Source organism: Ziziphus jujuba, chromosome 6 (genome assembly GCF_031755915.1).
Source record: "Ziziphus jujuba cultivar Dongzao chromosome 6, ASM3175591v1".
NCBI lineage: Eukaryota > Viridiplantae > Streptophyta > Magnoliopsida > Rosales > Rhamnaceae > Ziziphus > Ziziphus jujuba.
The window spans coordinates 7760809-7785157 of record NC_083384.1 but is presented as its reverse complement, the minus strand read 5'-3'; the positions used below and the strand labels follow the sequence as shown (position 1 = coordinate 7785157).

The 24349-nt window shown below is 31.6% G+C and overlaps 1 protein-coding gene across 1 annotated transcript; it reads right to left on the bottom strand.

Moving 5' to 3' along the window:
* Positions 1–9499: 9499 nt before the first annotated feature.
* LOC107431559 (lysine-specific demethylase JMJ13) lies at positions 9500–16660 on the bottom strand. The gene is made up of 11 exons (XM_016042511.4): positions 16037–16660; positions 14320–14704; positions 13535–13691; positions 13230–13449; positions 12754–12807; positions 12591–12670; positions 12243–12520; positions 11710–12105; positions 10973–11385; positions 10527–10811; positions 9500–10410 (listed from the first exon to the last, which is right to left on the bottom strand). Exons 1-11 carry the CDS (start codon positions 16037–16039, stop codon positions 10054–10056), a joined length of 2628 nt encoding a protein of 875 aa, XP_015897997.3. The 5' UTR covers positions 16040–16660; the 3' UTR covers positions 9500–10053.
* Between the last annotated feature and the right edge of the window lie 7689 nt (positions 16661–24349).

Here is a 24349-nt window from a genome sequence, read left to right as displayed (position 1 = left end):
AAGAAAAAAGATGATAAATTATTTATTTATTAATTTTGACCCAAAAGAACCAATTTTTTGAACAAAGAAAAAAAAAATTAAAAAAAGGTACAAAATCATAACAATCCAAAGATCAACTTGTTGAGAAATTAGGGTTGTGGTTGCATACAGAGTGGGGGTTATGAATAGGGTATTTTTGGTTCATCTTTTTTAGCCGCTTTTTATGAAAAAAGCAAGAATCAATTATGTTGGGTATATAGAAAGATGTTACAAAGCTTTTAATAGCTTTAAGTCTTTTAACCCCCAATGCCTATAAATTAACATCGGTAAGCGTTACCTTTGCTATGTATTTTTGCTTTTGGTGCCCCTGCTTTGAGTCACCCATACGTGGGTTATAACTTGGGTCCCCCACCTCACCTTTCATTAATACTAACTTTTTTCTTTATTTTTTTATTTTATTTTTTTCGACAAATTACAAGACCTTCTTTGATTAACAGACAGTCAAAACTCTCAACCAACACTTCGATCAGAAATGACCCATCAAGCCCAATAGGGTTGAGGTCCATTCACATATCATATCCAATTATCAAATGTGTTTATTATGCAAACAAACTGGGGAAAAAAATAAATTAAAAATGATAATAATTGTTTTAGTTGGTTAGCTAGATTATTATATTAATTGATCCCAACTTATTAATAATAATTTATTTACAAATAATTAGAATTTAAATATTAATTGGTTTTAGTGGTAAGTTGATAAGGAAATGGGGTCACTAGCTAGGTGTTAGACTTAAACTTTGTCGAATTTATTATTATTTTAAATAAAAAAATGCATTTTTCTTTTCTTTTTTTGCCCTTTTTGAACCTAATAGTTGTGATTTTGATTTGAGTTGGTAAAAGCAATCTTGAGCTGAATTGACTTATCCGGGTAAAGCATAAGAGTAGACCCGATAGATTAGTGTTGGACTCCGTGAACCGACCCAAGATCCACTTAGTTTCCAGTAACGTGGACTCTGTGTTGGGTCAGTAAGAACGATAATAAGCTTCATATTAAACTGTTTAAGTTAACTAAATCCTGCATTTTTAAAAGAGCAGGGGAAGAATCCAAATCTTTTGGAGAAAACAAAAAATTGATTGAATCAAGGTCTTCGGTCCGGATTTGGATTTGGATTTTAATTATTTCAAATAGTCCTAATTACTGTTGTGACACATTATGCCAATCCTAAACTCGAAGAAACTATTAACAATACCCATAATTATGAAGATTTCCCAACTATAACAAAATTTTGATTGTCCTAGAACTTATAAAATTAGTATTTACTATCACTTTAAAATTAATTATGTATCTAATCAAAATGGTTAGAATCATTGTTCAAAGAAACAGAATATTTTATCTGCAAGTTTGATGAATAACTTTGGCTATTATTGATGATAATTAAGGTAGTAGTACAAAACCCCTAATACAAGTACCGTACATAAGTGACCTCAATAGTAAATAATTATTTGATTGCGTAATAAAATTGTATATAATTATTAGAAAAAAAGAGGCATCTCATTTCTCTATAACTTGTTGACAGAAAAGCCTAGAAAAAACCTACCTTGAGATCAACAAGATGCCAAAAGTATATCTCAACGAAAATGAAACATCTAATTAATACCACCCTAAATTAATGGAAACAACTCTATTTAAACCCATTTGTCACCTACTCTATCCATCCCAATATTCAAATTATTTTTTTTTACGAATTTTTATGACCTTTTAAGTCAAACAAAGTGTTTCCAAATCTAAGTAATTTTGTAATCTAGTGTTATTTGGTACTACTGTAAGTATAGAATTATTTTGTGAACATGCAAGTTTTATTAACTAAAATTAATTAACAACTTGCTCTTCCTAGGGTTCCCGACAGCATTGGAAGAATTGTCCAGAAGATCAGTATCTTATTAGTAAATTCTTTATAATTTTATGTGCATGTTTTCTTATTTATATTTATATATATCTTGCGGCGACCAACGCGGAAACAGAAGAAGAAGAAGTAGACTGACAGTTTTGTTTTCTGTGGCAATGAACTTCATCATATCATTAAGATGGGGATTATTATAATTAACTACTCAGATTAATGTCAACTATTCCTCGGTAATGGAAATTAGTGTTTTAATTGTACATGTTTGAAAGAAATTTAAAAATAAATAAATAAATAAATAAATAAATAAGAAGAAGAAGATTTGTTGTGTAGATGCATCTAAACTAATCAGTATAAGCATTTCTCCAGTAATTTACCATTCTTTGGTATTGGTTTTCCAAGCTATGGCTGTAGTGAAATAGGTCCAAGAAGGAATCTTACATTTATCTTAATTTATACCTTATTATATTGTAAGAAGATGGATTATCTTAAGAAGTGTCATTCATTCCTTATTATTTTTTGAAGCTACTGTTATTATAAAATTAAGATTCTATATTTTATACTATACATGGGGACCTGAATCAAATGAGCTGGAGCACATAGAGTTTTGTTTTTGGGTTTCGTAATTACTTAGCTTGAGACTAGACATTCATGCAGTAAAACACACAACCTTTGTCTATTATAACCAAATCAGTATTTTATTTATATATATTTAGGAAAAGCAACTTAATTTCAATATTAATTATGGTAGAATTAGCATTTTTGTCAATTTGATTGATCATATCATTTAGTTAATTATGTTATCAATGTGCTTCCTAGAAAATAACTAGGGAGTCCTTTAGGAGACAGCCCTGTGATTTCCCTCATAGTATATATGATCCTTAATTCAAATAATCAGGGTAATTTTTTTTTTTGTCATGACATTGTTATTTAGTTCAGTGGGGAACATGAGGATTGTTGTAGTTTGGAGGGGGTAAAATGCAAAAAGTCTTATAATCTAAAGGATAAAATATTTTTTAACCATGTTTTTAATAATGTAATACTAATTGAATTCCCTAAAAATGATTTTAAATCATATCATGATATCTAAATCTTACTAAACAAAAGAATATTGATACAAGCGTTTCAATATAGAACCCTTTAAATACTTACGTATAGTATATACTATCAATTATTTGCATACCAAGACTACTATATATAAATACTATAGAACGTAGGTGCATTTTTATTTGCTCTCTAATTCATTAATATTGAAAATAGAAGCCATACGAAAAACATTTGTATAATAAAATAGAAATCAATAATTAATATATCGTAGCATCTATATCTGTACCTATGTAGAATAAGATCTATATGCCTTTAGGTTGAAAAGGGTTTTGAGGAGACAATACAACTTTCTTTAGAAATTTAGAGTACTAGCTAGCTTCCATAGAGAGAACAATAATATTACTCATAGAAATAGAATTAAGCAGCTAATTTTGACCTCTAGAGCAGAGTTAGAATCACGTGATACTGTTAATTATGCACGGATTTGTGAATTGATTGTGATGTATGAGTGATTTTTAACATCAAAATATAAAATAGTTTTAGTAAATTGGATCGCTAACACTCATACCGACATGAAATGTCGCTATTTTTGGACATTATTTGGTCATTCATAGGTGGAAAATGGTCACCATAATTTTTCTTTATCTTAGGACATCCTTAAATATTTTTCAATCACTAATTTACTTTCCAAACCCATATTGATGATGTTCATAGATATAAGCTTCCTTATTATAGGAACCTTTTCTTCTCTGTGACCTCATTCACTTAGTATTATTAATTGACTGACAAAAATTTTGAGTAGAAAAAGTAAAATTAATTTCCAATGAGATTTGAGAGGTTGAGTGTATTGATTGTATTTAAATGGTACTTTAACAAGAAAAGTCAATAATATTAATAACAATAATGACTTTTAATTGTCAATTTTCAAAGAGAAAATTTACCTATTAATGAGAGGGAAATTGTAGGTTGTACTTCTAATAATGAAGTAGGCAATTGAGCTCCCAATCAATAGGGGAGGAGAGAACCTACACACCATTTTGAATTTTTCAATCATTAACTAACACCTCCAATTTTTCCCTTTTGGAAAAACAAAATATATATATATATATATATATATATATATATATATATATATATATATTTCTTTTATATATAAAAATCTTGGTTTTTTCTGTTAAATTAGATCAAGGGTTAGGCAAGTTATGCTTGGAAGTGTCAATTATTTTGGTTTTTTGAATTGGTTTCTGGAGGGTGTGGTGTGGAGATCAAGGGAATTAATGCCTTACCAGTCGCCTTGATTAAATGTCTACCTAGTGTTTGTGGACTGCTTGGAGGCCTCGGGTTTGAGTTCAGTGTTCAATGTACTGTCTTCATTCGAGAGGGAATTAGGGACAACTATAATATATATATATATATATAGTATATATACTTTTATATATGAATAAATAATATATATATATATATATATAGAGTTATGTATCTCACTTGTAATTCAAGCCCTTATCTTATCTGTATCCCAAAAGATTGATGAGAAAAAAACAAATTACTGTTTACAGAGCATGGAGGAGATTAAAGCATTATATATTTACTTGCCCAGTTGCTATATAATGTATATAATATTGGATATATATTACCCAAAAAATATATATATAATACTGGATATAGTAATGAACTTTCTTAGTACAAGTGATCAGTGCAGATGAATTTCTGATCACTGCTTGAACTTGATCATCAACAAAATTTGATATTTCCACCTAATTAAGTTTCTATCCCCAAGTAATTTATTTTGGAAAATTAAACCAGGTAAAGTTGAAGTCTTTAAAATTAAGATTTCAACAGAAAAAAAAAAAATTCTATAAATTTTTTGAGCATAATTTTGAGGGCAGAGCTGTTACATATATATATATATATATATATATTGATAATAATACATATATATATATATATATATACAACCATGTGTTACACAATGTGTATCTTTGAGGTTGGTACTAAAATTTAAATTGACCTGTATAAAATTCAAAAGAGTACTCCATTTTTTTTTTCTAGCTATTTATATATATCTCTCTTCAAAAAAGCTATTTTTATATGTTTTTATTTTTCAAAAAGCTATTAATTATGATCTTAAGCTGGTTAAATCTGAATAAAATATTTATTTTATTTTTTCAATCATTAACTTTACATAAAATAAAATATAAATATATTTTTGTTAATTAGTTTTGGTGATATTTACTATGCCTTATGATATTGGTTGCCTTAATCATATTTAACCATATTTAATTATGACTTCGGTTTCAAGAACAAAAAAAATATATATATATATATATATATTCTTGTTAATTAATATGTTATATACTCTCCAAAAATATATGTATTCATCTAATATTTATGTACATTTTAAATCATTTTATTCTTAAATTTTGTGCCCTTTAATTTTGATAAAAATAAATTCCTTTTAGAAAAAAGAATATATATATATATAACCCATCATAAATTCCTTTTAGAAAAAAGAACATATATATATATATATAACCCATCATATACCTATGGTATCCCTATAAGTATGAGGCCTTTGTACATCCTATATGCCTTCGCCCTCAGGACCAGCCCTATATATCCTCATGATTTTATCAAATTAGCATCCATACATGGATTGGACTATTTATTATATATATATATATAGATAAATAATAAGAGTTTATGATGACTTGACAAGGAACATAAGATTTTTTTGGATCTTTACATATAAGGATATTCTTGTTTGCGATGCAAGCATTATGGCAGAGCATTGGAAGATGGTTGCATATATGTATGGATAAAGTTGAAAACAAGCTAGTAAATACATCATACTTTCTCTTATCCTCTCAATATCTTCTTTCCCCTCCAAAAAATAAATAAATAAATACTGCTTTTCATCAGAATCTTTATGCACTGAGAGATTTTCTTTTAATATGCTACTCATTAGACAATGTATATATATATATATATATGAATATATCTTAATAATTTGATTATTTACATCAGAAATCACAGGATTGAATTATCCTGAGCCTCAACTTTGTGTTGTCTTTGTTATTTTCTTTTAACATAATCTTCCTTTTATTTATATAAACTTTTTTTTTCCAAATTCCATACTCTCACAAGCATCAATCAAGTGTAATCTTCCTAAAGATGAGATGCTATATGTTACTGCTTTGGTGCAAAATTATACCCTTAAATCAAACTTTAGAAAACTGATTTTTTCAGTTTTTATTCTATTTAGGTGAAGGAATCTGGTCAGATAAGAAGATGGTATTCACTGCTTGAATATCTGAATAAGCATATATATCTTTCTTGCCAGGATTATGTCTCTATCAGTATTCCTTATACCAGCTGATATAAAAATGCTAAAATTTAAATAATCCCAACATGTTTCACCAATAAGACCAAATTGTACAGAATCAAAAACAATTTTGTATAAACAGTTTTCTTCTCTGATTTAAATTGAAATCATGATTAATAGTCCTAAGTTGAAATGAAATTTGACAAATTATTTATTATTATTATTTTCTAATAATCTCAAAAAAAAAAAAAAAAAGGATGGGGTCTTTGATTTGAATTGTCTTCATACAGAGGAGCAACATTGAAAATCATGTTTGAGGATATATATAAATTAAGCTAAAGTATATTTAGTGGATGACTTGAGTAATATTCTTTGAGATGAATGACAATAAATACCTCAAAAAGAAATGATGCCAGCTGGTGGGTCTTTCCTAATATGAAACAAAATATACTGAAGAGAAAAATCAAGCGCAATTGGAAAATATATATATATATATATATATATTCGTAAAAAAATAAAATTAAAAAAAATAATCCAATCAAACTCATCTAAACAAGGTTTTAAAGTAGCAAATTCCTCTTTTTCTATTTGAGTCCCAGCCATAGGTGTAGGATCCTGTTCTTAGACTTAAAAACAAAAATATATAACAAAAAGATGAAACATTTTGAATCTTTTCCAACGACTTAGAGCAAAGGGAAAAACTTAGACAAAGTGCCCTACAAATCCAAATACACTAGTGATTGAAAGACATATCTAAGATTTTCTCAAGAAACCCCCTCCAGATTAGCATAATTTTTTTTTGCTTTGTTCCTTTTCTCATTCCAACACATTTTCTTGTATCACTTTCCACCATTCCAAACACTTATTCTCTCTTGGAAATAAAGGTAGAAATGATTGTAGGGTAGATCAGGTCCCACAAAAGCTTTTTAGGCATCCAATCAGATTGGAATGTGGTGCTTTTGTCAAGGAGGTCAAGATACAGGGGAAAAATATGGAGGTTCCCACCAAATAGGAGCACCTTACCCCACAAACTTCAAACCTAATTGCATCACTTAAATTGATTGGTTTTTTATCCCTACATACAATACAGAATTTCACCACCAAAATACTTTTATTGTACATGCTTGTGGGTATTTAATTGACAGCTCTTGCATGCCTTTTTGTGATGCTCTATCAAATCTATGCTTTGCACAACTCATATTCACATATATTGGCTGGCTCAAATAGAGCATAATACATATAGGCAGGGGCTGACAACTCAATCATATAAATGTCTTTAGAACTTTGGAAGATACAAGAAAAATAATGAAACTTTGCTTGTAAATTGCCAAAAGTCCTCATAACTTGTATTTATATATTTATGTTTTTTTTCCATGAATTGTAACATTCAAAACAATAAGAAAACAGCAAAACAACTTGATTCTTTCTAATCCATTTTTTATGGATAGGTGGGGAAGGATTTCAAATATATAGATATTGATGTTCACAATAATATACTAAGTCTACTCTTGGTCTTTTATTTCTTACAGTTTGTTAATTTAATTAAAATTATTTGCCAAAAAAAAAGGGAAAAATGCATTAATTAATGAAGTATTAGTGATCCAATGGGCAGGCACGTAGATACAAAAAAAACCATACATTTGGTCCTCCTTTTTCTATTTAATTAAAAGACGTATTGCTAACAATAAATGAACTAGTTTCTATCAATTATTTAAAAAAAAAAAAAAAACAAAAAACAATAAATGAGCTAAAGAGTAAAACAATGTGTGCTGTTGGCAATAAACCCAACTTAACCATAAAGCCCAACTCCCGAAATTCTTAATGGGTTGTTGGATTGATTAGTGGGCTTGAAGATAATCCTGTTTTCTTGTAATCGAGGTTCTCCCCAATTATGTTGTTATAATTATTTTCTAATTACTAAATGCTTTGAAATGCATTGGAAAATACATGGCTTGAAATGATTTAAATTCTGTTTTCAACCAAAAAAATAAAAAAAGCATATATGTTTGGTGGAATAATGTTTTCATGAATTTCTTTGTTTTGTTTTTAAAAAATAAAAAATAATAGAAAAAAGAAAAACATTACAACATGAGTGGTACTAAAACTGTCTATCACTTCAGACCCCAGCCTGGCATCTTCAAGTTTGGTTGTTTATAAATGTCATGATGATAAATGAAAACATAGGAAAACATACTCATAAATGTAAACTGATTTAACTAATAGTAAAGGAGGGTCTTAAATAGTGAACTATGATAAATATATATATATATATATATTTTTTTTTTTTGAGAAAAAAAAAAAGAGAAAGAAAAATTAAAACTAAATTAAGAAAGTAAGGTGTTGGACCAATTCATATGAAAAAAAAAAAAATATTTCCTGCAGATTGATTGAGGCAGATGGTTCTTCAAGAGCCCAAAAGATATTTGGTATATTGCATATATTCCGCAATTTCTCTCTGGCATACGAAAACAATGCAAGTGAGCATTAAATTATACTACCAAATTAGTTTGATGGTACAAAATGGACAAGATGTTGAAATTAATATGATGTTTGCTTTTTGTTAAGCAAGAACAATACTGTTGTATGATTTGCTGCAAGAACACTTTTTCTGGCTTGTTTATTTTTAGAAAACCAAATCTCCTAAATATATCCTGTGGGATTTTTGGTTATTGAGAAAGGACATGGCTTTTATATCATTTCTTCTACATTTTTTTTTTTTTTTCCCCTTTCATAAATCATTCCCTCAATAACCTTTTTATTTCATCTTCACTATCACTTGCCTGCTGCTTACAATTAGCATTGTCAACCATTTATGATTAGCCACTCGGGTTTTATGCCTCTTAATAATAATTGTGAATTAAATTGAAGGTCCAAAAACAAAAACACTAAGCCCACTGAAAAGCCCAAATTACATCAGTTAAGATTGATGATTCTATATACAACATCGTATAAACTGTATACACTCTCTACAGCATGAGCCCGAAAGCTATTTCCTACGCTCGGCCTCCATTCTTACCAAAGAGGAAAAAGACATTTCCAATCCTTTCTTTTCAATCTCAAATTTCTTTCTTCTGCAGCACATCCACAACATTTTAAGAAGTCAATTAATAAAATTTTGATACTGACATAAATTAGATGAACTAATTGTCAACATTATTACTTTTTCAAACACACTCTTCATCATTTGGAAAAGAAAAACAAAAACACAAAATGGAAGATGCAAGCATTTGGATATCAGAGAGGGACAATATAAAAAGGACAATTTCTGTGAACTTTTATTTAAGTAGTCCAAAAGGTACAACGACCCCACCTGCTACAAAAAGAATAAAGAACCCTAGAAGCAGCGAACACCTTAAAAATGAAGAAGGTTAGCAAGAATACCCTACTTATCCCCCCCCTCACAAGAATTGACGCAAAAACAAATTTACATAATCAACATCAAATCTAAACCCAATCTCTACTTTGTAAGCTTTTGCAGGAAGGTTCTCCTGCCAAAGACACAAAAATAACCTGGCCCAAGAGAACCTCAAGAATCACCAATAGTGCGTACTTGCCCAATTTGAGGCCTGCACAAAGAATATGAATTTTTTTTTTTTTTATAAATCCTAGGTTAATTTTTGTCACTGCTCCCAGAATCAATGATTTTAGCTTTCTGTTTCCATTTTTTTTTTCTCCCTGTATTGTTAGAACCCCATTAGAGAAAATGAAGTTAGCAAAGTCAGGCTCTAGATGATGCTCCAGAGGGCAGGCCAACTAAAAATTTGTTGTTGCTTCCTGGCGGATCTGTTAATATTTTTCTCTTCTTCAATCTAACCTGCTCTCCGACCCTAGAAAAGAAGGGCCTTTGACTTTAAGGCGCTTCGTCCCAATCTCTATAGGGGGTACTACTTCCCTCCTGCTGTTGCCATACTCAATCTGGAGTCTATCTTTTCTCAGGTGTTCTCGCTGTCTACTCACATCCTCATTGGCCAACTTCTTGAACTTAATAGAGATGGGAATGCTACTACCTCTGGAAACCCTATCCATTGAGACACTCTCTGGAGCTCCTTTGTAATTAGCGGTGGTTAATCTAGAATTTGATTCGTCAGTTCTGAAGCAATCCGATGGCACAAAATATCCACATCTTCCATCAGGTTGTTGTTTCTTCAGTCGTTTAAAACCCTGCACAATTGGCATAAATCTTTATTAGTCAGCCTAATACACAGGCGTCAAATTCAAACCAACACTTTTGATAAGGAAAGGACTATTTTTAGGATTATCCATGGATTTTTATGTACCTGGTGGTCAGAATGCTTTGATGACGTGACATCATTTAAGTTTCTTTTGTCCACCTTTAGTGAAGAACGGCGCTTGACCCTAAATATCTCCGAATCAGAATCATCACTGTCATGTTCCACAGCAGCAGGCCTATCCTCTGATCCAGGAAGATTGTCTGGACATGCACCCAAGTATTCATCACAGGACAGGGAGGACAGAGAAGATTCATATGTACCGCGCGACAATTCTTCAGATGACCTTTTAGAATCAACATTCCTTGTACTGAAGTTAGAACTTCCCTTTACCTGCAAGGACAATGTCGATACAAAAAATTACACTTCAATTGATTAAAATTTTGACATAAAGTTGTCTTGCTAACATGGTGAAGAAGAAGATCCAAATAATGACAAAAATTGTAAAGTAGGATACATAAGATAGCCGCAATTTGCAAAGAGCTATTTCTTACATCAGCACGAGTTGAGCCCTCCAGAGGCTCCGCCAAAGAACAAAGAGTAGATGCTACACAAGTAGAAGTTTCTGACACTTGAGGACTTAAACTTCGTCTTCTGTTAGTGGGTACATTACAATAAAGATGCTCTAGCTCTTGCGATTGGTCCCGAGTGGTTGTACCACTAAAATCACAATTCAACTCTAACTTTATCTCACAGTAAGGAGAGTATCCATCTTCATCAACTCTTTTAGACAACTTTGATAGCTCATAGAAATACAAGTCATCACCATTTCTAGCCTGCCGATTAATCCCCTCCAATATTCCAGCTTCCTTCTCAAATTTTGTGGCTGCAACTTCCATTTCTGAAATATCCTCCTGTAAGCAGATGGCATAATTGCTGCCACATGATAAATCCAGAGACTGAACATCTGCATTGGACAAAAAGATATCATCATAAGCAACCCCATAAAGCAAAGTTTTACGTATTTTATATTGAAAAAAATTAAAAAATCCAGACTAGTGGAAATCATTTTATCACAAAAAGGCTTGAGAACTTTAAAAAAGTAATTTTATTCAATTAAGAATTGGTGAGGATTCTAATTCTCAGACCTCATTCAATGAACCAATATTTGCCTAACAGGCAATATCGAATATGGATGGATTCATTCAAATTTATAGAAATCCTAAATAAGGATTAAAAAAAGAAAAATTAAGCCTATTAGTCTAAAGTACCGTAATAGAGCAAAGCTTACCATGACGTAAGCAAACAGGATGCAAATAACAGCTACAGATAATATATGCCACATAACAATCGCGTTTGCATAGGCTGCAAAGTATAGTTCCATAAGAGTACGAAGAAATACTGGTGCACATCCCCGATTTCACTAAAAACCAGCGAGCACGATGCTGGAAGCGCATCAATTTCACAAAAGAGGTTTTAATGCAACGCTGAGAGACCGAGTCTGCAGGGGAATAATCAGAATCTTCAAGTTCAGTACTCGTATATAGATGCATTGCTTCTTTGCATAATAATTCTTCATGAGGAAGCAGAGGCATCCTGTTAAGAAGAGCATAGCGTCGACTGGCAACAGCACCCATAGGAAACCAATCACCAATAGCAAAGTTCACTGCCTCGCCACAGTTGAAACCTACAGACAAATTGAAAAGAGTGGTATGATTTCTACATCACTGACATACTATTTAAGGGGAGGAAGATTAACAAAACATCTACAATCATTTAATCTATTTGCAACTTGAAGGAAACCAGACCGTAAAAATAACCTACCATGACTGAATCCAGCATGATATGCCCTAGGAAAGGTAATTATAAACTCTCCTGGCTTTTGCACAGCTTTGTAAACGGGGACATCATGATCCAACAAAACGTTCGGAGGAAATAAAGTTGTTTTCCCCAGTAAAACATCAAAAGCACCATCCTCCCCATCAGTTGATAGGATATCGCGTGTATACACATGCTCCCTGACAACCTTTTCAAATTGCAAAGCAGCATGACCTGGAATTCCATACCAAGTTTTTGATGCCCCACAATGATGGTAATTGATACTGCATAAATAAAAATAAGATAAGAAAATATAACCAGGTTCACTGGAATTTATGCATGACCAACATTTACCTATATAAATAATGATCCTCAACATGCCAAGCAAACATGCTAAATAGCATTCCTATGTAGAGCATAGGATCAGTTACTCCCTGAGAGAAAGCCAACATTAGCAACCAAACAACAAGGTATATATAAATAATGCCAAAACTCCACAGAGCCATAGTGTAATTACCGGAATTGCTGTTTCTAGAAGGCGCAGAACAGACTTGGGAAGCCTTGAAAGTCTCTGAAATAAAAGAATATGTTCAATCAGTTGGTGAACATGTAGAACAAATACAAATTGGACATCTATAAAACAAGAATAATCAACCACTCGAAGAAAGTTTCTTATGAATAGTGATTATTTATTCTAAAAAAAATACTTAATAATGATTGAAGGTCGGAATCATTATTTCCTCATTACTAACAGAAAGTTTCTTATGAATAGCGATTTAAGCGTTATTCATTACTTCCTTTACGTACATCTTGATCCTCAGAGTCAGAGAAATCACAGAACATTGAAGAAGAGAAATGAGGCAGCTATTTTCTTTTTTTTTTTTTTTTTTTTTTGAATTGTTGATCTAATGTTAAAACTGAAAAAAACACCAATCTAAATGATGAATAATTAAAGAAAACCCAAGACAGACTGCAATTAATAAGAATCAACACCTTCAAATTCCATTTGCTATTTCCAAGCTGATCAGTGGGAGAAGATGAAAAAGCACTGCCATCAACATCACATGCATATTCAACAGTTTCTGTCTTTCCACAAGCAATTTCATGCCAAAATTCTTTTTCCAAATAAGTGGCAGGAAGACACCCAGTACTACAATATCGACGAGCAAAAACCTTGTTTGCCATTTTCTCAAAATCACGGAACGTGTAATTTCTGAAAAGTTACAATCACATTCAAATACTGGAATAACTACAATGCCAAACTTCACTATTAAACTTACTAGTAATGTAACACTCACCTTCCACTCATGAAAAAGGTAACCTTGTCATCAGTGTCCCACTCAGCAAGACGAAGAGGCTGTACTCTGGTTGTGAATTTGAATCCTGCTTTCTCCTTCATCAACACAACCCCCGCTGGAACAGAAGCAGTTAAAGGGGAAACAATCTTGATTATTCCTGAAAAGATCAAAATATCTTTGTAAGAACAAGCAACCATTGTTCATTTCAGAATGACAGTAAAACATTTGAGTTTTGTTTTTCTAACACAGATTAGCACTGGAGCTAGTGAAGCAGTAAGTGGAACAGAAAGGAATAAATTAACATGCAGTATTAAAATGAAAAACCAAAACATATGATCCAAAAACTAGCATGTACGAGCCAATGCAAGGAAACAAGCCACAGACATCCCTCCAATAATCAGGAACTTGATGGATTCTAGAATATATATATATATATATATTTTTTTTTTTTTTGGGCTCTACTAACATATTGCCTGAACTCAACTTTTAGGAAGTCTGGCTTCTTCTTAAGCAACTTCGGTTGATAATTGTAAAGAGACATAGCCTACAACCTCAGCATAAACCCTTGGAAGACATTGTTAGAGGGTACCAATTTTCTCAGTCAATATTTAAGAAGTGCCCAAAGGTCTCAATTCACACACAGCTTGAAAATTCATGCATGTATCCATGTGAACAAGGATGCATAAAATTATAAAGTCAAAAGTTAGAATGTAACAATAATATTGAAATGCTTAAATGTAACATTGCATCAGAATGATCAATCAGCTAATTATGAAGGGGCTTACCATATTTCGAAGCATCTGGAGCTATCTTCTGCAAGTAAGTCAAGGGATCCTCAAACTCTTCCCTTGTTGGACAATACACAGGGCACTCAGGAATTTTCTCAGTCCATTCCAGATCACTAGTGTCAAACTTATCCACCTTGCGCTTTGAAAAAACGTCCTTATCATTTAAAGCACCATTGGACCGAGGAAAAGAATCTGCATTACCATGTAATCTAATACCACAGGATGCTGAAGATCTTAAAGCATCCCCTCCACTACGAGCCATCATATTACTGATACTTATAGGCCCTGTAACAGTTTCAGATTTCATACGCTGAAGCCTTTTACGCTTCAGAATCTCTAATCCATTTTTCACCTCTTTGGACAAACAAACCCTTCCCTCCACCTGTACAGTCAAGCAATTAAACATATGCAAATTAAAAGATCTGTATGAAGAAACAATAGTATGTTGGATAAACGGGAAAAGTTAAAAGAGTTCTCGCTTATAATTTCAAAACAATGACAACGTATATTTTGGTCCAAAACCTTGGTCAAGCACATTTATCTGGGAATCTACAAGCCAAAAGACACAAATTAAGATATTAATAGCCACAGATTAGAGAGTACCCCTATCCCTAAGCAACATGACTAGGCATAAACAGCTAATACATACAAATTTAAATCAACATTCACCCAATTAGTCCTTGAGTCATACCACCATCAAAGGAAGACGAGGAAATCAAATTTGACACATCAATCGCTTTAGAGTGCAGCATTTTAGCATTAATTTACAAGCCAGCTTAACAAAAAGGGGAAAAAAAAATATTAAAAATAAAGCATTGGCGATTGGGTCTGCTACCTTAACATTTTTCAACCAAAATTACAGGGGTATCACATGGTCAAGAAGAGATTTTATAACCGCAAGTCTTAGTCGGCGCGTAATCAAATTCAGAAATATGTATTAAATACATTACAAGCAGATCGCTCTAAAAGTTCTCAAAGAACAAAACGGAACCAACTGGATATTTATCAAAGACGTTACGGCAGAAAACCCGAGTCTATCCAAAAGTTAAAAAAAAAAAAAAACACGGTCAAACAAAATTCAGCAATATTCAACCATTGCATGCATTCAAATTGAAAAAGTCTTCACCAGATAATAATCACTAATACATATATTAAAAGAAATATATAAAATTCTTCAAATATGCACCTTAGCCATATTCAGTAATAATGATTAAAAAGAATATATATAAATTCAGGTAAAATCATGGAAAAGCAAAAAATAAAAAGATAAAAAATAAAAAAATAAAAAATAAAAAATCGTAATCCAGAATTCTCAAAAATCAACTCCTCTAAATTGCATTTATGCACTGATGCGTAGAACGGAAAATACAGAAGCCTAAAACCATACGAATCAAGGAACAAGACGGCAATTCCGAAATTAAATATCGAAACAACAAACAATTTTTTTTTTATAAACAAGAAAAAAAAAATCAAGAAATTTTTCCCAAAAAATATATGAAGAATGTACAAGATCTAAACGATGAAACAAGCGGCAAAAAAAAATACCAAAAATTTGAATGGAGTTCGAATAAATCAAGAAAAAAGACACAAAAAATAAAATAAAAATAAAAATAAAAAATAAAAAAAGCCTAAAATAAAATAAGATAACAAAAAATACGAGCGAAAAGAAAAACCCCAAAAAAAACAAAAAAAATACATAATTAGAATCACATACCATTTCATTCCGAAGTCTCGCTCTATACGACTCCGTCTTCGTTCAGATGGGGAAAAAAACAGAGAATAAAGGAACATAAAACTAAGAAAACCGAATCAGAATCCACGAAACCAAACCCTAGATCACGATCCTAGCCATGTCCGATCAAGACCAAGCCTTCAAAGAGAACCAGGGTCGCCACATTCTCAAGAGGCGTCGGAAAAGACAACGTACCAACTCAGCCACAGAGATCCAGAACCTTTTTTCCAGACCAAGTCCACGAAAATCAACCAGAAAATTCAAACAGAATCACAACAACGGAGCCAACAGTTTTCCGGTGAGAGGCGGAGCCTATTCGCCGGAGAAAGCAGTTTTCCGGCGATGAAGGGAGGTTTCCCGGCGAGAAAAGATTAAATAAAAAAAAAAAAGAAATAAAAAAAAATGGAGGGAGAGAACAGTACAAAAGAGGAAGGGAGAGAAAAGCGAAGGCTTAGAAAACCGGAAAAGAACTAAGAGAGGATAATTTATAGTTTTATACCTAAAAAAAAAATATATATTGGCGCTTTTTTATTTCATTTATTTATTTTTGTTAACAAATAATGAAAGACTAATTTAATTAATTAATTAATCCACAAATTGAAGGTGCGTGAGCGAAAGTGGTGGTTGTTAGGTGGTTCAACCAAACGCTTTGCCGGCCAAAACGCGTTTTTATTCTCAGCTCGCGTTTCGCTGTTTTTGGAAGCTTTCCGTTTTTTCCACTGACACTATTACCCCTGTAAAGACCGAAAAATTTCGACGAAAACGTATGTATAGATACGGTAGTTTCGTAAGGGTATTGGGGTAATATTGTTGGTCGGTGTAATCGAAGAGTGCTTTTGTTTCTGTTGCCAGTTTAGGTCAGGAAAACAGAAAGCGTCAGGAAAAGGTAAATATTATCACGTGCGTTCAACTCAGCGACTTTATTTACAAAACAAGTAAATCAAGACCGTTGATCTAGTTTATTTTCTAGATTTGAAGAGTCAACAATTAGAGAAACGAACTAGATCTGAAATACCGTCTGCATGTACTATCTTGTAGAAAACTGCCGACTTGTAGAGAATAACTTTCGCCTACCTTACAGTTAGTTAGGCCCCCCTTTCACTAAAAAGACAATCACCTCCTCGGTTGGTTACCGCTTATCGACAACATCGGGAGGGGCAATTTCGACTTTTCATAAAATATTCCCATACGCAAGGCACCGAAGGTCAGTTCCGTAATGTAAGTGAGACCAACTACCCTCGTGTGTGACCACAGGTAATTCCAAAGAACAAGTTGAACACGACACGTGGTTAAGCGGCCTGAATTTAAAAGTACACGTGGCAGAGGATAAGGCCGTGGTTTATTGGATTATTTGTTTTACTGTGGGTAGCTGCCAGAACTCAAATAGCTGGCCGTTACAGCAGGTTTCACGCCCCCATATGACCGGCCCCAGCTTTTCCTTTTTTACGCTCCATCACGAGACCACCTATGCTCTAACTCTAATAAGAAAAAAAAAAAAAAAACAGAAAAATATTTTAAAAATTAAAAAACCACCGTGGTTTCCGGTTTCCCGGAAACTTATCCTCGCTCTCTCCTGTTTTCTCTCTCTTAATTTTATTGGCTGGTTTTTCTTTTAGCTTTTGTTACGCGGAGGTTGGGGCTAATGATTAGTTTTCCACAGTCAGCGAAAACGAAGCCTTTGAAATAAATTACGTAAATATATAGACCACCTGTGTATATACAAACATATATTTATATGTGTACAGGCTATTGGCGGCTCGGCTGCTCAACCGAGTCAAAGTTTTACCTTTCACACGGGTCGTTAGCTTATAGGCTTAGCGGCTTGTTTCTTTTAGCCAGTTTAAACTTTTTTTTTTTTCTGGGTTATTTTCCGGGAAAGAAAATTTTAGTGATTTTCTTACCATGAAATGACAAAATATCCCTTTTTATAAAAAAAATATATATATATATATTATATATATTATTTGAGTAACTGCCACAATAAATGACCCTATCGCATCACGGAATTTACTCGACGTACTATACGGAGCTACCCGCAATCCTACTTTGTGAGTACTGTGAGAATGGTGCAACTCGCTGTCAGAGACTGACATGTGGCAGCGAGAGGGGTAGTTTGGGAATTTAAGTTTACGGGTCCTTAAGAAGAGGGCAGTTTCTTTCGGTTTTGTTTTTTGGGGATGGAGTGGAGGGTAAGATTCTGTTTCTGGAAAGTTCTGGAATTGACGAAAATGCCTGATGCACAGTGAGAAATCACTTTAATGCCTTTCACTTTTTGGGTTGGCGTATGTTTGGAGTACAGGATGTCCTTTTCTTTGGACCACCAAAGGAACCAGCCTTTGGATTTAATTGGAAAAAAAAAATTATATAAAATTAAAAAAAAAAAATAGAAAGGAGATCCTATGCTGGAGAGTCATTATGATTGTTCCATTTGAACCATTTGATCGTCCTACTTTTTTCCACAATGTACTTAACATGACCCAACCCAAGATTGTATCAAAAAATGTTTATTGATTTGTCTTGCTATTTGTTGTAATTATAAAAACCATCATTAAATTTATTACTCAGTATGAATTGTCTAATTTTGTCTTATGTATTTTAATTAATTATATATTGTTAACAACTTAAATATTTAAAAAAAGAGAATTGATAATTTTGTAAAGTTTGCTCACTCACTCACATAGAAATTTGAATACAAGTTTATACACTTGAGATTTCTCTTTTTTTCTTTTTTCTTTTTTTTTTTTTTTTTTTGTCCTAACGCTCTTGTGAAGGTGTAGGTAATGGAGTTATTATGCCTCATTTATCATCATCACCTATAAAAAGTGAACAAGCTAAGCTAAAGAAGGTTATTATCTAAAACTCTATAAAAAGGTGTAAATTTCCAAAGTACCGCCCATAAATTTGGAACTTGAATTTACCAAATGGGGTATCACTTTATGAGAATTTCAAGTTGATGTTGGTCATTTTCTTTTTGACAACAGAAAAAACTATGATAAAAAAGAGAAAGTTCCTTTTTTTTTTTAATATCACATTGAGGTAGACCCACATTAACATGTTTACATCAAGTTTATAAAGTGGATATAATATATATATAATTATATAACAGATTGACATAGAAAGAAGGTGTATTTATGCATTCCTCATTTTCATTATTTCATACGGATAAAAAAATATGAAATTATAACATATATATATATATATATAAATGTATGGTTTCTATTTCTATATGGGTGATGTGGATGTGAAAAATTCCATAGGCAAGTGGGACAGAATCTAATAGGGGACGTGGATAATTGGCAGTGTGAGTACCATATACGCAAAGCAAATTTGGCAAAATATAGTTACCAATAATCTTCATTGGATAATTAATTGCATGGCTCTTCAACATTTTTTTTATTAATATAATATATATATATATTTTTTTTTTAAGATTTAGGTCAATATGGCTGAAGTGATTTGGCTCAAATTTGACTTTTCATTTTTTTTTTTGTTTCTTTCAGAATAAATACAATTGAGTTTTATTATAATTGTTTAAAGAAAAAAGCAGATTTAGGGTAAATATTAATGAAGATTAATTAGTAGAAATGGATTAAAGATGAAAAACATAAAATACAAAGGACAAAACGGAATATTATTTGGTAATTTCATAGATTGATGTGAGAATTAGAGCATAAGTTTCTATCAAACGAAAATGATCTTTACCCCAAACTTTGGGAGGGGAAAAAAACATTGCCTTTTCTTTGTTGCAAATGACCAAAAAGGCTGAAATCTTACATCCAAAGGTTTCCTTTGCTCTTGAAATGCAACTAAAAAGAGGCTTATTTATTAAGATTGGTGCCAAAAACTGTGCAAACAAACTAAACCATTTTCACAAGCCCGTCTCTTTCACATTTGTATATGTCTCATTCTCATTGGTTGGTTCTTAAAAAAAGAATCTTATATTAAAATCCAATCCAATTTTCCACTTGTCCCACCAAAAAGCAAATTAGAAAAAGAGGTATAACTATTTAATCCAATCATGCAGCCTTATCACATTAACTCTCCCACCAACTATTTTAATCAACACAAGAATTAAAAATATTGTATTATCCAATTAGCCACAACATCAACAACAACACCACCACTATTGCAAACAAAGAGGGAATCTAGTTGATAGTAGGTGTCCCATATTTAAAAACTCAACACCCTTTCCATTATTATTGTTTTTTACAAATGTTTTATAGTACAAAAGTGGGCCAACCAACCTACCAATAAGTATGTAAAAGAAATGAAAGGCAAGGCAATTTGTTTAAGAAAAAGTTTGGTAACCCAAAAATGTGTTGCATCAACAGGATTAGTGAAGTCTTAATCAGCTCTATGTGGCACATTTTGTAGGACAAAGGCCTTATTGGTTCAAGGGTTGGAGAGAGACAGAGGAAGGGAAGGGAAATAACTATAGAAGTTTGGAGCTGCTTGAAGAAAACTTAATGCAATTAACAATTAAGCCTACCTTTAGAAGAAACTTAGCAAAAGAGTGTTGAATCTTTTTAGGAAATGTACTTGGAAAATAAACCTTAAAGAGCAAGTAAAAAAAATGGGGGCTACTAACTAATAAAGGGTCTAATCTGTGTGTGCATGGAATTAGCTTCCTGGTTCCTGATTAAGATGTATTAGCTAAGATCCAACATTCTGAATTACGCTTCAATGCAAATCAATGCCCAAGTTCTTTTTTACCACAAATCCCATACGTATATATATATATATATATATAGCCCAAAAATATGCATGTAATTTTAATTCTAATCATTTTGGTCAAAAGGAAGATGGTGCTGAACTGAAGAAGCAAAAAAACATGTACTAAAACTATTATAAGTACAGTTTTTTCTAATAAGGGGGTCCAGAATAAAATCCTTCTTGAAGATGACAAACAGAATAATAAGAGATTGATGTTAGGATTTTCTGCTCTTAAATTGTCAGCTATTTCAACCAACTGTATTTCAATCTGAATGGAATAATATTGTATTCAGCATTATTGATGGGCAATTGACTAAGTCTCCATGTGCACAACATTTATTACTTTCTCTGGGATATAAAGATGGGGTCCTCGAAGTAACATGGTAACAATTATGTGTTATGTATGCAACATATTTTAATATAAGAAGCACAATCATGTTTGTAAACCATAAAAAATAAAAATAAAAAGTTGTGTTCACAGCTAAGAATGATATTGAAGAAAGTTATATCTTTGATTTTGAATATTATTTTTTCTTTGTTGTTTTGTGTATAATATGTACACATATTATATATATATATATATATATATATATATATATATGTTAAGAAAAAGAAGATTCCAAAAGATCTCAAAACCAAGAAGAGAAAGGTCAACTCATTTATGGTAATCAAACAGTTTTGGACAGACTTGATCATGATATCCATAACTAAGATAGAGTGGTGCATTAAATACTTTGCTTTAAGACCACCATGACTTGAAAGTCTTATCTTTGGTAGATTGATTTGCGTGATCACTAATCATTCATGTTATGTTATTTTATATATAAATATATACATGTCTAAATGGGTGTAAAATTACAATTCAAAATAGAATATTTAAATTAAATATAAATGTTTTACTTCTTATATGGTTTTAGTTTTTTCAATTCAAATTTCTTAGTAGATGCTTTTCATCATCCTTATATAAGTTTTATTCCCAAAAAGGCAAATAATTAAAGAAAAACATTTAAAAAGTTGCAAGAAGAACAAATTATTGATATTAGATTACAAAACAAAATTACGATGATAAACAATGATTAAAATAAAAATCGATTTCATCGAGGAGAGCTATAGATTCTCTTTCCTCATTTCTTTGCGCGCCATGTTATGCATTTGTGTCCATCTCGTAGTGTTGGGCATGAAATTAGAAGTGCTAGCAGCAATTATACTGTCATCGCCTCCCAAATAACATCTGGCTTTGAGCAGATCAATGAAATATATATTTATTTATAGTTATAAATAGTAGTCAATTCTCCTGTTTTACATGAGGCCACATTAATTTAATGAAAATTACAAAAAAATAAAAAAAAATATTGACAAATTAATTTTATAGATATTAATTATTGCATAAAATCAGTGCAAGAATTATATACTCACCACAATCAATCAAACTGCAATATGTTTTCCATAAAGATTGCTATTTATCCTTTTTATTAAAATTATGTAGGCAATATATATATTTTATCAATATGTTATATATATATATATATATATTTTTCCTCTACCCAAAAAGCATGTTTTATATCTTTTTTTACTTTTTTATTTCATTTGAAGATTTATGTTTTATTATATAACTAATAGTTTAAAAATATTTTGTACATTTTACTCCCAAAATATAAATATATTCCTTTTAGATGTCTACCTCAAGAAAATAATTAATCAATGTGAACGGCTATAATTTATACCCATTTAATACATAAACAAGATGCAAAAAATTGTACATACACACATGGAAAAAAGTTAGCAAGTTGAACATCAATTCCTTGTTAATTAATCATATATTTCTGTGGGTGAAGATTTTTCCGAAAATGGGCCATGCTTGGACTTTGAAAACAATACGTAATTAAATTAAATTGCTCTATAAGAGAGAGAGAAAGAGAGAGAGAGAGAGAGAGAGAGAGAGAGAGAGAGAGAGAGAGAGAGAGAGAGAGAGAGAGAGATTTTAATTTTTGACCAAAACTAATAGTCAAACAAAAAAAAATAATAGCCCTCATTTTCTTTTCCCATGTGACAAAAAAATGAAAAAGAATTATTAAAGAAAAAAAGAGGAAGAGAATTAGAATCATGAAGAGAGAAGGAACACATTTCATTTTCACAAAAGAGGGAGGTGTATATATATATATCCAATGAGAGTCAAAGGCATTTATACAAAAAGACAATTGTCCTATAGGTTCAGAAATTGATGAACAATGACTGCGGCTTAAAAGAGTCTCAAAAGAAAACAAAACAAGCCGACAAAGTCCAAATTCCCACCACCTCTTCTTTCTTTACCCAACATAATATTCTTGGTCTTCTTCTCTCACCTAATTACACGCCATTTACTCATTCACATTTGAATAAAAAGTCCATTAATTTTGCTCTCTTTCTCTGCGGCAGAAGAGTCTGTGCCACTATTCCACAAAGAGGTTCTTTTTTTTTCCACCGTTAATACATGATCTTTTATTAAGACGTTTTTTGACTCATTCTTTTGTAATGTTTTCTAATCCTACTTTTATTTCCTTTCTAAACCATGCCTCCTCAGCTAATATCTATAGCCCTTGACCATGACCCTTCTTTGATTTTCCATCTAAAAAAGCTTAAATCTGCCTACCAAACCTTCCAAGTTTTCGTCTTTGCGTTGCTTGTTTTTGTTCACTGGGTCAATATTAATATCATTGTTTATTGTCGGCAATATTTATACAAGGCCACGTAATATATAATTACTAGAAAAGTTAGTCAGTTGGATACCCTTTTGATTGATTTCTCTGAAACTTCCCTTTAATTAGTTTTCACCATGTTTTGAATATGTGATTACCTATAAGGATATATTTATATAATTTAGAGGATAACATTGTTTATAGTTTTATAGGTTGAATTCTCACTCTTGCGATTGAATTGACTATAGTGAACAACACAAAACCTTACTAAACTCGAACAATATATTTATATATATATATATATAATATGCATGTAATGTAATGATAAATTAAATATATATTTGGATATGTTCGAAGTTAAAGTGTGAAATATTGACTGTAAAGATCAACATGATTCAACATAAGTTATTATTTAGGCCAGCCATGCCAAGCAGCCAAAATATAATTAATATAATTATACGTACATACATGTGTACACACACCTTCCATGCCAAAAGTATGAAAGCAAATTAAATTACCAGCGAATTACCGTAATCTCATTAATTTAAGAAAACGGGAAGGATTTTTTAATTTTTGTGATTATGTGTATTTTAAACTGGCATTTTTAATGGCCTTCCATTAAGCCAATCAGAAACAGACAACAAAGAGAAACGGAGAGTAATTTATGGCAATGAAACCCACCACGTTGCAGCCTCAAAAGAAAAAAAAAAAAGAGAATGGCCAACTTTTCCACTTTCATATGTTTGGTGGCGAAAGCCACCATGCTTTCATACCCAGAAATGACACATATTTATTCAGTGCCATATCTGAAAAGATCCAATGTCTACCCGCATTGCTTTTTATATATATGTATAAATAACTTTTTTTTCAACATTTTTTCTTTCCTGAAATGGGTTACAAAATTAGC